Genomic DNA, 17,617 nt, shown 5'->3' with positions numbered 1-17,617 from the left:
AATGGCATCTAATCATTACAATAAGTTATCAATGGCCCCCAAATCTTTTTAAAATTATTATAATTCCCTTTTTGTATGGCAATTGTTCTTTCCATTTTGTATATATGGCACAACGAATTCCACAGAAGATGTAATTAAGTCTAGTGTAATTTTTCCAATTCCTGGTGATATGTTGAATGGCGACTCCTGTCATTATCAATAAAAGTTTAGTATTGCTTAATGATATTTGACTTTTTATTCTCATTGAGGTACCGAATAAAATTGTATCAAATGATAGAGCTACATGGTTCTCTAGTAAACAATTAATTTGAGACCAAATTGATTTCCAAAAGGCCATGATACAGGGACAATAGAATATTAAATGATCCAGAGTCCCTGCTTCCAGATTACAGTGCCAGCATCTATTAGACTTAGAGCTATCCAACTTTTTTAATCTAACTGGGGTCCAAAATGCTCTATGTAACAAAAAGAACCAAGTTTGTCTCATAGATGCTGACACTGTATATCTCATTCTCCAAGACCAAATTCGTGGCCATTGAGATGCAGAAATCTGATGCTTAATCTCAATGCTCCAAATGTCTCTAAGACCATTCTTTGGTTTTTTTTATTCATATATCCAATTATTAATTTATACCACTGTGCAGCCTGGTGTCCCAAGAAATCCGCCTGAAAGCATAAGAATTCCAGACTGAACTAATTAAGATTTTTCCATTCAGGGAACCCCTCCTGAATAGCCTGCTTCAGCTGCAACCATTTAAAACTTTGTGATTTGTTAAGACCATATTTATGTTGCAGCTGTGAAAAATCAAGCAATTTACCATTTGAAATAACATCATCTAAATGTAAATGCCTTTTGGAAGTTAATTTGGTCCCAAATTAATACATTGTTAGAAAATCATGTTGCACTTTCATATGACACTATATTATTTGGAATAATAAAGACCACTAATATCCCACTATTTGTGAAAAAGTACAAAACCAAGCCACCTTATCACTAATTAATTACTGGAAGGGCCTCAGTCACGGAGCCTACTCAAGTCATAGACTCTGACCGCAAAAGTCTGCGTAGTTATCCAGCTCCTTAGCTCCAATCATCGGCCTCCTTCCAGACCCTTATTATCTTCAATTTTTAATATTCTCAATTTTTAATATCCTTTTGTTAAGGATTCCGATCCATTTCTGATTAAATTCAGGGTCATCATTAAACATACGAGGTTCTTTATATACGCGTAATCCCCTGGGGATTAATTCTTTTTTACAATATTCGGTGAGTGTCGCATATAGGAGAGCGTACTATAATCATCGCGAACATCTGTTAAATGTTAAAACTACTGAAAATTCAGAAACATGTGAGAAAATCATGACATGTGTATTGACTTATTCAAAGAATAGTTACTATATTGCTCGTAGTTTAAGAAAACATTGGGAAATAATAAAAATAGCGGGTACATTCAAAGACTACTCCTTGAGAATAGCTTACCGCCGGAATCGCAATCTCAAAGAAATATTATGTCCCTCGATTCTTAGGGAGACTATGGACACCTGTATGCATGAAAGAGTAGGGCACCAAATGTGTGGGAGTTGCCAAATGTGCACTCTTATGGATTGCACTAGGACTTTTAAGAATCCAAAAGATGACAGAGAATACATCTTAAATCATAAGTCCAACTGTAAAACTCAGGGTGTTGTATACACTTTGAGATGTCCTTGTGATCTTATTTATGTAGGACAAACTTCACGTAAACTCAACGTTCGTTTGACCGAACATAAAAGTAATATTAAGAACCACAATATGGGTGCCCCTCTGGCGAAACACTGCATCGAGAAAAAACATGAATTTTCCTCTTTACGGGTTGTCATTATAGAAGTGATAAGGTGGCTTGGTTTTGCACTTTTTCACAAATAGTGGGATATTAGTGGTCTTTATTATTTTGAATATTTTTCTCACTAAGGGAATTTAGTGTAGTGTGTTTACTATATTATTTGGTACATCTATGAGATTTAAGAGTCCGATTTCAGCAAATAATAATAAACTATTATTGATACTGACGGGGGTCGCCATGCAACATATTACTGGAAATTGGAAAGATTATACTAAACTTAATTATACTCTTTGGTGGAATTCAGTCTGTCATATTTATAAAACGGAGAGGTTGCTTGCTATACAGCAAGGGAATTATCATAATTTTAAAAAGATTTGGGGGCCATTGATTACATATTCTAATGATCAGACACCTTAAAGACCTTGTTATTATATAAGATATAGGTGGGGTGGGATTTGGAAATATGATTTTTGCTAATTGATTTATAGTTAATGGGAGGAAGGGTTTCTTTTATACTTTAAGGTTTATAAGCAAGATTGTCAAGTGATTTGTTAAAATTTTTTATGATAATTATTTTACACTTGATGTAAGATATGAAAATGAATAAAGATTAAAAAAAAAAAAAAAAAAAAAAGAAATAACATCATCTAAAGTCCGTATACCTGCAATTATCCAATGCTTCCATACGACTTTAAATCCGCCAATTTGAATCTTGGAGTTTAGCCATATAGATTGATTTGTTGATTTATGTATTGGATTAGGTGTTAAATTATTGATATAACGCAATGTTTTCCATGTATCTATCAATATTCTGTTCTCTTTATATATTCTAGGCATTTTTACACTGATAACATGAGATAAATTTAAAGGAAACATGAGTTGCCATTCCAAATACAACCAATCTAGGATATTTTCTATGAGCTCTGGGAGGACCCAATACATACCCTGGCTTAAAATATAGGCTTGATGATACCTATAAAAGTTTGGAAAATTTACACCACCCTCCGCAATTGGTTTTTGTAAAGATACTAAAGCAATTCTAGGCATTTTACCCAGCAAGATATTCTTAAAAAATCATGCATGCAAATGAGGTCGGCGAACAACAGTGAAGATTCACTAAATTTTCATGTTCCCATCGAAGAAAAATCACTTCAAGAAATATAAAACCAAAAACATAACAACAGCGGGAGAGATGCCTACAATCTCTCGCTGCCAAGAAATCCCGGCCATGCAAACCCCCCCCCCCAGCGGGAGAGATACCCACTCTCCCCTGTAGGCAAGTGACCTCCACCTGTCATAGAACAACTCCCCCCGCCTCCTATGCCCCCCTTACCTCCAAATTGATACACGGAGTGACATGGACTCCCTCCTCCCAGAAGTCCTGCGTCGTCGAAAATGGGCCTTCCTCTCCTCTTATTCCTTACCTTCTTAGCTACTACTTTTGAGAACAAAAGCAGCCTTCTTTTCCTCTTATTTTTACTTACTTGCCTCACAAAAAGGTCTGTTGCCCTTACAATAACTCCTTTCAGTTTGCCCACTGCATTTCTACTCCTTTTAGATGTTCCCATCCAGACAATTCCTTGACATAATCTCCCATCTAAACAAAGTAAGTTAAAAAAAAAAGTCTAGAACTTTTACTTTTGAATGAGCCCTCTCAATACCATGAAGTGATCACCAACTGTAAAATCAGAAACACTTTACTCATTTGGAAGCACTAAGGGCCAAATTCTCAAAACTTTAACGCTATCGCTAAACTGTTTACTGATGGTTTAGCCTGTACACATTTTAGCGGTGGATTATCAAAACGGATTATCTCTGTCAATAGCGAACTTTCTAGCAGTCTCCAACAATGACACGCAAATGGGCTCTTCAACATTGAAATGAGCCCTCTGGTGGATTCTTAAAAAATGCAGAGCCATTTTCTAAAAGCAGCATCGGCTTTTGATGACAAAAAAATAAGCGACTGGTCCAGGGGTGCCAGTCAGTGTCAGAGACGGCTAGAAAGCCTATGTTGTGATGCAGTGGGAGAGATGCCCATTTTCTCTTGCTGCATCACAACACCTCTCCCCTGCAGTGGCGGTGAACACCCCACCGGAATATCAGCGACACCCCTTCCTGCAGCAGGAGAGATGCCCACACTCTCCCGCTGCCAAGAAATCCTGGCCTCAAAACCCCCTTCCCCCACAGTGGAAGAGATGCCCACACCCTCCCGCTGCCAAGAAATCCTGACTGCGCACCCCCCCCTGCAGTGGGAGAGATGCCCACTCTCCCCTACTAGCAAATGATCCTCCTGCCATAGAACTCCACCCCCCTGCCTCCAATGCCCCTCCCCCTTACCTCCAGATTGTTGCATGGAAGGACTTGGATTCCCTCCTTCCACAAATCCTGCGTGTCAAAAATGGGCCTTCCCTTCCCCAGTGCATCTCCACAAAACTCATCCGGTAGACTGTTCCACGCATCTACCACCCTTTCTGTAAAAAAATAGTTTCTTAAATTACTCCTGAGCCTATCACCTCTTAACTTCATTCTATGCTCTTTCATTTCAGAGCTTCCTTTCAAAGGAGAGAGACTCAACTAATACACATTTACGCCACATATGTATTTAAATGTCTCTATCATATCTCCCCTCTCCAGCCCTTCCTCCAACATTACATATTGAGATCTTTAAATCTGTCCCCATATGCCTTATGATGTAAACCACACACCATTTTAATAGCTTTCCTCTGGACTAATCCATCCTTTTTATATATTTTTGAGTGTGGTCTTTAGAATTGCACACAATATTCTAAATGAGATCTCACCAGAGTCTTATACAGGGGCATCAATACTTCCTTTTTCCTACTGGCCATACGTCTCCCTATGCACCCTAGCATCCTTCTAGCTTTTGCCATCACCTTTTCAACTTGTTTGGCCACCTTAAGATCATCACATACAATCACACCCAAGTCCTGTTCTTCTGTTGTGCACATAGGTTCATCACCCCCTAAACTGTACTGTTCCCTTGGGTTTTTGCAGACCAAATGCATAACCTTGCATTTCTTAGCATTAAATTTAAGCTGCCAAATTTCAGACTATTCTTCAAGCTTTGCTTGGTCTTTCTTCATGTTATTTACATCATCTGGGGTGTCTACTTTATTGCAGATTTTGGTATCTTCCGCAAAGAGGCAAATCTTACCTGACAGCCTTTCAGCAATATCGCATACAAAAATGTTAAAAAGAACAGGCCAAAGAACAGAATCTTGAGGCACACCACTGGTAACATCCCTTTCCTCTGAGTGATCTCCATTGATCACTATCTTCTGTTGCCTTCCCGTCACTTTTGGGCCCATCCCTAGGGCACTCAGTTTATTTATTAGACACCTGTATGGAATACTGTCAAAGGCTTTGCTAAAATCTAAATACACCACATCTAGCGCACTTCCTCTACCCAATTCTCTGGTCACCCAGTCAAAGAAATTGATCAGATTTGTCTGACAAGGCCAATCTCTAGTGAATCCATGTTGCCTCAGGTCCTGTAATCCACCAGATTCCAGAAACTTCACCATTCTCTGTTTTAAAAGTGTTTCCATTAATTTGCTTACCACAGAAGTCAGACTTACTTGCCTGTAATTCCCTACTACTTCCTTACTTCCACTTTTGTGTAAAGGGACCACATTCATCCTTCCCCAGTCCTCCGGTATCACTCCTGACTCTAGAGAAGCATTGAAAAGGTCAGTCAGCAGAGCCGCTAGAACTTCCCTAAGTTCCTTCAGCACCCTCTGATGTATACCATCCAGCCCCATCGCTTTGTCGACCTTTAATTTAGCTAGCAACTCACAAACACGACCCTCTGAAAATCTATCAGGGTCTACCACCCCTCCATCCCTATTTGTGTTTGTCTTCTATGGTCCCGCTCCCGGCGCATCAGCTATGAACACAGAACAGAAATATTTGTTAAGCAATTCAGCCTTTTCTTTATCAGCTTCTACATATTTCTCTCCTTCAACTCTGAGTCTCACAATGCCACTTTTGCACTTCTTCCTATCACAGATATGTATATAAAAAATGTTGTCTCTCCATTTTACCGTGTCAGTTATTTTTTCTTCCATTTGTATCTTTGCTTTCCTGACTACCCAACCAGCCTCTCTTTTCAGATATTTTGTAGGGATTTTAACCTATCTTCCTCTTTCTTCAATCTTTTTGTAGTTTATGAAAGCTAACCTCTTATTCCCCATTGGAGGGACTTTAAACAATTTGGGCCCATCAGAATTTATACTGCAGTTTTCATACCAAATAATTCTACTGTAGAGATCACTTACATAAGAAACCTTTCTTTGTACAACTATTCTTCATCTTTCTTGTTTCTTTTTTTTTTTAATTCTTTATTCATTTTTCATCTTACAACAAGTGCACAATACTACATCATATTAACTGTTACAAATCACTTGATATTCATACAATTCTGATTTTACATACATGAATTTATTCCCCCCAACCACCCTTCCCACAAGTAATTGAATTCAAAATATCATTTATATATTATGTTTCAATCTATTAATCAAACCTTTAAAATAACTATTTACCCTCCCCCCACCCCCTACATGTAAATGTACTTTCATTAGGAAAATGATGTCTATTCATTGCAATAATTTGTTAATGGCCCCCAAATCATTTTAAAATTATTATAATTCCCTTTTTGTATGGCAATTGATCTTTCCATTTTATAAATATGACACAATGAATTCCACCAAAATGTATAGCTAAGTCTGTTGTAATCTTTCCAATTATTGGTAATATGTTGTATGGCTTGTTATTATTTGATGAAATTTGACTTTTTGCTCTCATTGACATCCCAAACAGAATTGTATCATATGATAAAGCAACATGGTTTTCTAGTAAACAATTGATTTGAGACCAAATTGATTTCCAAAAAACCATGATACAGGGACAATAAAATATTAAACGATCTAAAGTCCCTGCTTCCAGATTACAATGCCAGCATCTATTAGACCTAGAGCTATCTAACTTTTGCAATCTAACAGGGGTCCAAAAAGCTCTCGTTTCTTTATACCTCATGCTGCAACATTTCTTGGGTATAACAGTTGTGAGAATCTCTGAGATGACAAAATTTAGCGGTGCTAAGATATATTTTTATTATTTACAGGTTCTAAAGTGTTGGAGATAAAGGACTGGTTCAAAAACCGACAGGATAAACTAAATATGAGACACAACAAAAAAACAATGGGAATAATCATTGAATACTTCTCTCCAGGACGCAGTGACTCACTAAAAGGTAAAAAAACATATATTATTTATTGGCTACCTTCCAGCGAGAAAAAAAATGGAGTTCCAGAACCTACTACACTAGAAGGGTGAGATAGAAACCACAGATATATCTGAATCCTAGGGGTTGTAGTCGTTCAGACCCCAAGAAGGAATCTGTGGGCCTGATAAAACTCTGGGCGGGGGGGGGGGGGGGTGGAAAGAAGACCTGCAAGACTCACTGGACCTCAGAGAGAGAAAGTCAGAAACCTTGGGTCCCTGCAGACCTCAGGGAGGCAAAGACAAAAATTGTGGGCCCTCCTGTACCCCAGGAAGGACAATACTCTTAAGTCTTTGAAACAAGTAGTTCAGCAGACATATTGTTAGGTGAAGTGACTGTGTATGAAACCAAGTAGAATGTAATTTCTGGAGCTTTCTAGTGAAGATTGAATGTCTTTATTGAGCATGCGTAGGACTTCTCAAACCATCAACCCAACAGAAGCTTTTAGTTTTTATTTTTCTGCTGGCTCAGGAGTGAGATATATGAAATGGAATAAGAAAAGATTAAAGGGAATGGGATTTTTGGTATACCACCTTTCTATGGTAACAATCAAAGCAGTGTACATATTATGTACAGATACTTATTTTGTACCTGAGGCAATAGAGGGTTAAGTGACTTTCTCAGACTCACAAGGAGCTGCAGTGAGAATTAAATCCAATTCCCCTGGTTCTCAGGCCACTGCATTAATCATTAGGCTACTCAGAGAGATATGTAGGGGATCAAGTCTAGTGGAGAGAAAAAAAGTGGGAAGAGACCATTAAAAGCAATTAAGGAGACAGCTGATAAGAGGAAAGAAGAAACAAAGAAACCAGGAACTGCCCAATTGGAAAAATAAAATGGTCAGACAACAAAGGTAAAAACAAGCATTTCATTTTTAGATTTATATGACTGGAATTTATAAGCTTTATGAATATGAATCTCTCATATCTATTCTATTTTATTATTGGTACTTCTACTCCACAGTTTTCTCTAGGTTCAATACGGATTACAAAATTTGTATGTTTTGCTCATTATGATGGTAAATTAATTTATTTTCTCTATCTCCAGTGTTACATTGGATGCAGATTCTGGTTTCATAGGATTTCCATGACTTTTTTATCTGTACATTTTTGTTTTAATTTGTGGTTTGCTATTCTGTATTAGGTGATGGTCTATCTATATATTGCATTTCTTAAAGAGATAAGATATTGCACTAGTGTGTGGCGCAGTGGTTAAAGCTACAGCCTCAGCACCCTGGGGTTGTGGGTTCAAACCCACGCTGCTCCTTGTGACCCTGGGCAAATCACTTAATCCCCCCATTGTCCCAGGTACATTAGGTAGATTGTGAGCCCGCCGGGACAAACAGGGAAAAATGCTTGAGTACCTGAATAAATTCATGTAAACCGTTCTGAACTCCCCTGGGAGAACGGTATAGAAAAATTGAATAAATAAAAAAAATAAAAAATAGTATGAGGGTGTGCTGAAAAGTTTTCAGCCCAACCAACCAACTTCCTAAATTCTGAGCGTTATTTTGACACTGTAGCTGAAAAGAGTGTTATCTTATTTCGTTAAGTGCCAATTTGCATAAACAAAATTCTATGTTTTGACGTTGTTTCAGATCATTGATTGAACCATATCCATGTCATTCTCTTCTTGATTGGGCTGAGAACTTTTCAGCACACCCTCATATTTATTTTCTGTTCAGGAATTTGTAGCAGTTTGGTTTATTCTTTTATTTCCAGTATATACAAAACCATAGAAAGCAACAAGAACTGAATATCCAAGAGAAATGAGATGGTATTACGGAAGATTCTTTGTTTCTTCCTCAGAACTGAAGGAACAGGGAATCTGTGATCAAGATTCCTGCTCTCCCTTACATATTTCTGGCAGCTTCCAATATACTCCACTCATACTATTATTGCCATAAACATAGCATCGCATCTGCTCAGTGCAATAGTACTGATTACTTTTTACATGAATGAGGAATGCTCACTCATTCAGCCTGATTCTGTGCATAAGAGACAAAGATGATATCTAGTGCATGCAATGTTTTATCGTCACCTGACTCTGTGATTACGAAAGTTCATCACAAACTTACTCTGAGCAGTAAATTGGGAATCGATTACCCTGATCACAAAAGACCAAGTACAGAACCTAATCTGTATTGTTTTTAAATATTTGTTAACCGCATCGAATTTACTGGTTTTGCGGTATAGAAATGACTTGTTATGTTGACTCAAATTTATCACTCTCCAACTACATTTCACAAGTGGTCTCCTCATTCTATTATCTCTGCCAGCTCCAGAAGATAAAAAACTACTTCACTGAACAAGATTTCTCACAACTACTCTATACTTTTGCCCTCACTTACTTAGATTACTGCAATGCTATTCAATGGACTAACAGCAAAAAACATTCAACAACTTCAGTATGTTCAACATGCAGCAATCCTGTTACTAAAGAACTTACAAGCCCGAAACCCTGTCTCCCTAGCTCTGGCCCCAGCCCACTGATTAGCCATAACAAAACAATGCATCTTCAAGGGCCTAGTGCTAGCATACAAATCCTTCTACAACATGGTACCCTGCTACTTCACACACAAACTCCTGCCCTACATTCCTAAAAGTCTACTACATTCCCAAGATGAAATACACCTACAAATACCCCAGGTCATGCCTTTTAGCTCCAAACTGCCCAGAAAAGATTATTTCCATTTCCTACCAAACCTTTGGAATAATCTACCTCCACACATCAGATCTTTCCAGGGCCTTCTAAACTTCAGGAAATCTATAAAAACCTACTTCTTTACCTAGCCTAGTTACGCTTTCTTGAATTGCCCCACCCCTCTTCCTGCATAACTGCCACCGAGGTACCCCCTATAAACTGCAGCCAAAGCAACTGATACTTGAAGATATAGGCCATCCTTGTATAAACAATGCCATCATATGGACATCACAATAACCAAACTATCTGTCACATCCGTAATATCTATGTTAAGCTAATTAAATTCCCATGGAACATACAGTCATGTGAAAAAATTAGGACACCCCATGAAATATTCAGTTCTTAAGAAATGTTCAGGGGTGGTCATGTGATGCTAGAGAGCTGAGCAGACATGTCTCCCTGCAGCTATGGGTCTCACCGGCTTTTAATACCCAGCCCCTTCCTCCTCTTTATTATTTTCTGCACTTTCTAAACTAAACTAAACCTTAAGTTTATATACCGCATCATCTCCACGGAAGTGGAGCTCGGCACGGTTTACAAGAACTTAAATATAAGAAGAGAAATGAAAAGGTTTACATGAGCTTTTATATAGAAAGGAAGAGTAAGGGGGAAAATAGAATTACATGTTAGAGAAGAGCCAAGTTTTCAGTTGCTTGCGGAATAGTTGGAGAGAGCCCAGGTTCCACAGCGGGATAGTAAGGTCATTCCAGAGACCTGTGATTTTGAAGAGAAGATATTTTCCCAGTTTACCTGCATAGAGAATACTGTGTAGAGAGGGGAAGGATAATTTATATCTTTGGGCGGATCTGGTGGAATCAGGACTCGAGAAGTTAAAGGATCATGGGATTAGGGGAGGAAGGATGCCGTGAATGATCTTAAAAGCCAGTCAGGAGCATTTGAAATGGATTCTGGAAATCACTGGGAGCCAGTGAAGATTGGACAGGAGTGGGCACAGTTTAATGTTAAATACGAGCCTTGGCTATTTTTGAAGGAATTGCTGACCTGGGACGAAGGCATTATGTCTCTCAAATTGTCGAGAGGCCTGAAGGAAAAACAGAAGCACAACGAAACCACAATGGTGGAGGTCCACGAGGCGCCAATGTGTACTCTCCAAGAAGCTGCGGTACAAGGACTTACCCGGTCACTGACAGTGGTTATGGAGAATAAGCTGGTGAAGATCCATACCTTTATGGAGGAGATTAAGGAACGCTTAGACTCTCAGGCCAATTGTCTCCAAAGAGCGGAAGATCGAATAGCCCAAAAAGAGGTGAAGACTGATAACTTTGAGGAACGCATTTAAACTCTGGAAACTGCAAATAAAACTTTTGCCGAGAAACTAGAGGATCAGGAAAATAGGGGAAGGCTCAATAACTTGCACTTTATTGGCATTCTTAACTCAGTCCATGATATGGACCTCTGCTCTCGTCTTGAATCATGGCTCCCAGCGGCCCTGAAACTTCCTGTAGATCAGGAGCCAATACTGTTGGAATGTGCACACACTGCGTGGGTATGCGAAGAGAGAACGACAATCAGCCTTGCCGATTCCTGAATTATGCTGTCAAGGAAAGGGTCCTTTTCCATTACCGACAACACTTAATGGGGATAGAGCATTCCATGCTGAGGAGAGACTGGGTGGGTCAAGTGAGTTTTGCTTCTTTTTCTTCCCGGAAACGAGGGGTAGTGATTCTCATACATAAACACATCCCCTACCATATACATAAGCAAATTATAGATCCCCAGGGGTACTACATCATATTAGTGGGGGAATTGTGGGGACACAATATTATGCTAGCTAACACATACACTCCAAATGTTTACTCCCATGAGTTTTTTTTGTCTTTGGTGGGTTTGCTGTCTCCCTTCTCCGATACATATCTCATCTTGGGGGGAGAGGGGGGGGTGATTGCAATATAGTAGCGGACCCTGCTTTGGACTGTAAACCTCCAAAGCCTGCAGTACCTGGCATTAATGCTCGAGGAGTGGACTTTCTTATGCAAGAGTTAATCTTATTGGACTCCTGGCGGATATTGCACCCTGCTGAGTTGGATTTTTCTTTTTACTCGAATCCCCATGGTGTATACTCCCGTATCAATTATATATTGGTGTCTCTTTATTTCCCAAGGTGCTGAGGGCTACGATGTCTCCTCTGGTGCTCTCTGATCATGCTCTACTGGGGGGGGTTTCTCTCCAGTTTGCTCAGGCTCCCTTTCAGTGTGTTTGGCATATGTCCCCTAGTCTTTATCTTGATGATCAATTACATCCTTATTTTCAGGGTAAATGGGAAGAGTTTACGCAAACTAACTCTGTGGATGATACTGGGCCAGTCATGTATTGGGAGGCAGCTAAGGCTGTCATGAGGGGTCTTATTCTGGCATACTCTGCTGCTTTGAAAAAGAAATGGGACATAACTCTTCTATCGCTTTCCAAAGAATTACAGCGCATTTGCATGCTACACATTTGTCATCTGACTCCTGAGCTGAAAGTTGAAGTGGGGAACATCAAGGCACAGCTCAACAACCTACTCCATCAGGGAGCAGAATGGAGTATTTATTATTATTATAAATATACATTATATCATTGGGGCGACAAAACTGGTCGCCTGCTGGCTAATTTGGTTCGCCCTCCTAGACCTAAACACATTATCAATGCTATTGCTAATGCTAATGCTATTTGGAAAGACCCATATGCACCATCAGGATGCCACTAAGCAGTTCGTTGCTTTTTATAAATCACTTTATGCAGCTCAAGGTTGTGCTGAGTGTGAGAGAGACAAGTTCTTTGCTACTTTACGACTTCCTTGCTTATTGCCGGGACAGAAATTCAGTTTGCCATAAAAAACTTAAAGCTTGCCAAAACACTGGGTCCTGACGGCCTTGGCCCAGAATTTTATAAGATTTTGAATCCGGCAGTTGTGGGTGCCCTGCAGATGTTTATGGCCCTTCGTTTGGACACTCCTCCTGGGGATAACCATAATAAAGCATATGTGATTGTGTTACCAAAGCCTGGACGCCCTTCCGATCAATTGGGTTCTTACAGACCTATCTCACTGTTAAACCAGGATGTCAAGCTACTAGCGGCCATTTTGGTCGCCCATCTCAACACCCTATTGCCTCTCTTAATACATGAAGACCAAGTAGGTTTTGTGCCTGGAAGGCATGCTTCTCTCAACTTACTAAAAGTTCTTCTGGTTTTGCAAACCTCTCACGCGATTGCTGATAGAGCATTGATCACGAGCCTAGATGTCAAAAAAGCTCTCAATATGGTCTCGTGGCAGCATTTGTTCTGGGCGATGGGCCACTTTGGTATCTCTGGGGATTTTATGGACTGGGTAACTGCCCTATATCATAATCCCTCCTCTCAATTACTGATCAATGGAGGGGTAGCCGAGTCTTTTCCTTTGGCTTGGGGTACCCGAGAGGGATATCCCTTGTTGCCTCTGCTATTTCTTCTCGCGGATGATCCTCTGGTTGCTTATATTCATCAGGATACTGTGTTGGAAGGGTTGTGAGCGGGTGATTGGGAATTTTGTATTAGTTTATATGCTGATGACATGCTTTTGTACATCAATCATGCAGATCTTCATTTTCCCCACTTAATGACTATTATCAATCATTTTGGCACATTTTCAGATTTGAAAATCAATTACGACAAAACTGAAGCTTTATTGCTACAGGACTTGGGTCCTGATCCTTGGTACGAGCGGCTGGGGGTACGAATCATCTCGGAGAAATTGAAATACTTGGGCATAGTGTTGTGCTGGGACCTACAGAAACTATATGAGGCTAATGTCATTAAGGGCATTTTGAAAATTAAAGATCTTTGTACAAGATGGCGCTCTCTCCCCCTCTCATTGATGGGACAAGTTGCCTTGGTTAAAATGGTATTCTTCCCAAAACTCTTATACCCCATTCAGACCATGCCAGTGTGGGTTACGAGGGCTGATGAGCTCCAGTTTAAGTCTCTCATACGTTCCTTTATCTGGAATTCTAGGGCGGTGCATCTCAGCTCTCAAAAACTATCTAGGGCAAAACACTTGGGAGGTCTGAATTTACCCGATTTACATTTATATAACATTGCGTCTCTTATGCGTTGGATTGCAGAATGTATATTGAGGAATTATCGCTACTCCCCTGAGAGATTGCTGGAGACGTGTTGTTCTCCTTTGTCTTTTGTTTCTTTCATTCACGGTTTGAGAGTGCCAGAGGGAGGGATGGGGTCTACTTCTTTGGAGTTCCTGCTACCCTTTTGCAAAGCCTGGCATTGGTGACAGACTAAGCAAGATAGAGTGATTTCTACCTCTCCTTTTCTCTCCCTCCTTCGCAATCTGAGTTTTGTGCCAGGTATGCACTCCCTACAGGGTTTGCAATGTTTAGAGGAGCGACTTCTTACACTAGGGAATGTGTTGGCCGAGGGAGAAGGATAGTTCCCTTCCTTTTCCCAATTTCGGGAGCTGTGGAACGTTCCATCCACGGGCTTCTATACTTACATGCAAATTCACCATTATTACAACTCCATAGTGCATGTTTATGCCGAGAAATGGGAGTATGGGCTATTAGACAGGGCATTACTTACTACCCCTCCTCACTTGAACAGACTTGGCAGGGATATGGGGGTGGGGTTGGATGGAGGCCTGTCTTGCACCATTGGCCAAGGATTGGTCTCTGGAATTGGGGTTGCCAGTCTCCAGTCTTGATATGCAAAGCTTTTTCAGAATGTTTACACTTTTACATGTTTACAATATCAGTTTAAATAGACCCAATTCCATATCTTACATAGGGTGTATCATACCAAGGTGAGGGGAACCTGGATGGACCTCTGGAATGATGATACTTGTATCAAATGCAGGGCGCAGACTGACACATTGTGTCTTATTTCAGTGAGAGATCAATTCAGGTGAATAGTAGTAGTCCTGGACCGTCATCAGTTGTCCCAGTAATCAGAGGGGAACCCCAAGGGTCAGCACTTTCAGAGTTGTTATTGTTTAATATTTATTTGGGGAGGGCTTTTTGAGGTAAGGGATCAGCTATCACTTTTATGTTGATTATGGTCAGCTCTTTTTACCAGTACTTAGTTATGGTGGATTCCATAGAGGTAACAGGTGATTAGATGTGTATTCACAAGATGAAGCTGAATGTGCAAAAACCAGAAATTATGCTTGTTGGAAGACAGGTGGATGAATGGTTGCCAGAGTCAGTGATGGTTGGCTCTGTGGTGTTGCCTGTGAAGTGTTGCATGAAAGTGTTGGGAGTGGTGTTAGATTATAGCTCAATATGCAAGTGCAAGTATTAGTTATGGTAAAATCTGTGCTTTTTCAGCTTCATTTGTTAGGTCGTTTGAAGCCAATGTTGTCCTCCTAATAAAATGTATCTGAAAAAAATGCAGATTTTTCCATTACATATATAATCCATTACATATATAATCCAACACCATCCCCAGCACTTTCATACAATATCTCAAAAACAACACCGCAGAGCCAAAAAATCACTGATTCTAGCCACTATTCCTCCACCTATCTTTTAAAAAGTATAATTTCTGGTTTTTTTTGCACATCCAGCTTCATTTTGGAACTGTAATGTAATATAATTTTTTAACATTTGGTACCACTAATCTGCCTTTGTTTATAAAGGTTAATAAATATAAATAAACAATAGAATTAAGATGATATATTTTCATTGGACTAGTTTTAATACATTTTTGACCAACTGTCAGAGACCAAAACTTCCTTTCTCAGGATAGTTTTCTGTCTTAACTTGGGGAAGGAGGTGTTAGTCTCTGAGAGCTAACTGAGAAATGTTTTAAATCTTTTCAATATGTATATTCCTCTGCTAGGGATATAAGAACGAATATTATGTGATAATATAACTGATCACCATCCGATATCACAGCTCTAAATACTTTAAATTAATCAATACATTAATAAATATCCTCAGGGGGCTCGGTATTCCAGGATGACACTTTATTGGTTTTAAAATGATCATCTATTGAGCACCAGCACTTTAAATGATCCAGTCTGTGGCTGCCAAATAATCAATAACATGCCTCCCATTATCATCTTCAGATAAGTTACCATTATATAGTAATATATTAGAGTGATTGGTAACTCAGGAGGTTTGGGACTGTAAAGATAGCGATGACGGTCCCATTGGCAACCACAGTTAAGTGATAACACTGAACTAAATTGGTTGTTGGGTCTGAGCACTTTACACAATATCACATTATATTTATAAGGATATTTATTAATGTATTGATTAATTTAAAGTATTTAGAGCTGTGATATCAGATGGTGATCTGTTAAATCTTTTCAATAAAATATCATCTTATAAGCATAGAAACATGATAGCAGATAAAGGGCAAATGGCCCATCCAATCTGCCCATCCACAGTAACCATTATCTCTTCCTCTCTCTAAGAGATCCCACGTGCCTATCTCATGCTTCCTTGAATTCAGACACAGTTTCTGTCTCCACCACCTCTTCCGTGAGACTGTTCCATGCATCTACCAAATTTCCAAGTTTGTCACTTGATATACAGTCTATCAGTAGATAACTAAATGGTTTACAATATGATAATTAAAAATATCAGTTTAAAAATTAAAAATGATAGTTGGAGATAACGAAGCAAATAATGTATACTAGAACCAATAGGAGTGTAGGGGGAAGGGGAAGTGAAAAAATACATCTAGATTTAAAAAAAAAAAGAAAAGGAAGGAATGAGGGGGAGGGATAACACATTAGGAGGGGGGGGGGGGTCACATCATAAGAAGCATTTGTCTTTCTCAGCTGTGATCTTGGCATTTTTTGTGTAAAGGGTCTTGTCTCAGGAGCTAAAAGTATCTCTGAAAAGGAAAGTTTTAAGTTTGGATTTAAATCTGCCCAGGGAGGATTCTAGACTAATGTCTAATGTAATGTAATGTAATGTAATTTATTTCTTATATACCACTACATCCGTTAGGTTCTAAGCGGTTTGAAGAAAATATACATTAAGATTATAAATGAGAAGTAAGAAGGTACTTAAAAAAATTCCCTTACTGTCCCGAAGGCTCACAATCTAACTAAAGTACCTGGAAATTAATAAAGAAGAGAAAATAAAGATGGTTGAAAAAAGAAAAATTCTATGTGAACTTATAGGATGGAAATTAAACTGACAGTGAAGAACTGTATGAAAAATACATATGGAATGCAGTTAGAGAGGGTAGGTTACAATCTATTTATGGTATTTGTTTAATTGGAAGGTGTTAAGGTGGGTAATTTGGGGGAAGGTTATCTGAAGGTAGGTGAATCTTCTGGAGGTAGAGCATTCCAAAGAGAGGGAGCTGTGATTGGCAATAAAAATCCTTAATGCAGCTTCATAAAAGTGTGTGTGTGTGAGGGGGAGGGTTAATTAGTGAACAAAGAGCAGTTTATTCACTGGTGTATATATTTGATGTCTGTATCATAATGTGCATGTGCTGGTGGATAAACAGAAAAAGAAACTGGTTGGTATAGTCCAGTGGTCTCAAACTCGTGGCCCAGAGGCCACATGTGGCCCGCCAGGTACTATTTTGAGGCCCTCGGAATGTTTATCATAATCACAAAAGTAAAATAAAAGTTTCTTGATCATGTCTCTTTAGCTATAAATTAAAATATTATTATTAAGACGAAAGGAAAGATTTATAAACTATAAAGAGTTTTACCTCATGCAAAATTGTCATTTCTTTAAGAAGACATTAACTATTTTTTTCTGAGGCCCTCCAAGTACCTACAAATCCAAAATGTGGCCCTGCAAAGGGTTTGAGTTTGAGACCACTGGTA

The 17,617-nt window shown here is 39.2% G+C and overlaps 1 protein-coding gene across 7 annotated transcripts in view; it reads left to right on the top strand.

Moving 5' to 3' along the window:
* The window catches only part of DRC7 (dynein regulatory complex subunit 7), a 179,393-nt gene that overhangs the window by 99,062 nt on the left and 62,714 nt on the right, over positions 1–17,617 (top strand). For all 7 annotated transcript variants that reach the window (XM_033943631.1, XM_033943627.1, XM_033943628.1 and 4 more), the window contains one exon: positions 6,967–7,095. In XM_033943631.1, coding sequence (XP_033799522.1) covers positions 6,967–7,095 — 129 coding nt within the window. The remainder of the gene's footprint in view (positions 1–6,966; positions 7,096–17,617) is intronic.

Source organism: Geotrypetes seraphini, chromosome 4 (assembly GCF_902459505.1).
Source record: "Geotrypetes seraphini chromosome 4, aGeoSer1.1, whole genome shotgun sequence".
Classification (NCBI taxonomy): domain Eukaryota; kingdom Metazoa; phylum Chordata; class Amphibia; order Gymnophiona; family Dermophiidae; genus Geotrypetes; species Geotrypetes seraphini.
This window is presented reverse-complemented; position numbering and strand designations above follow the sequence as displayed.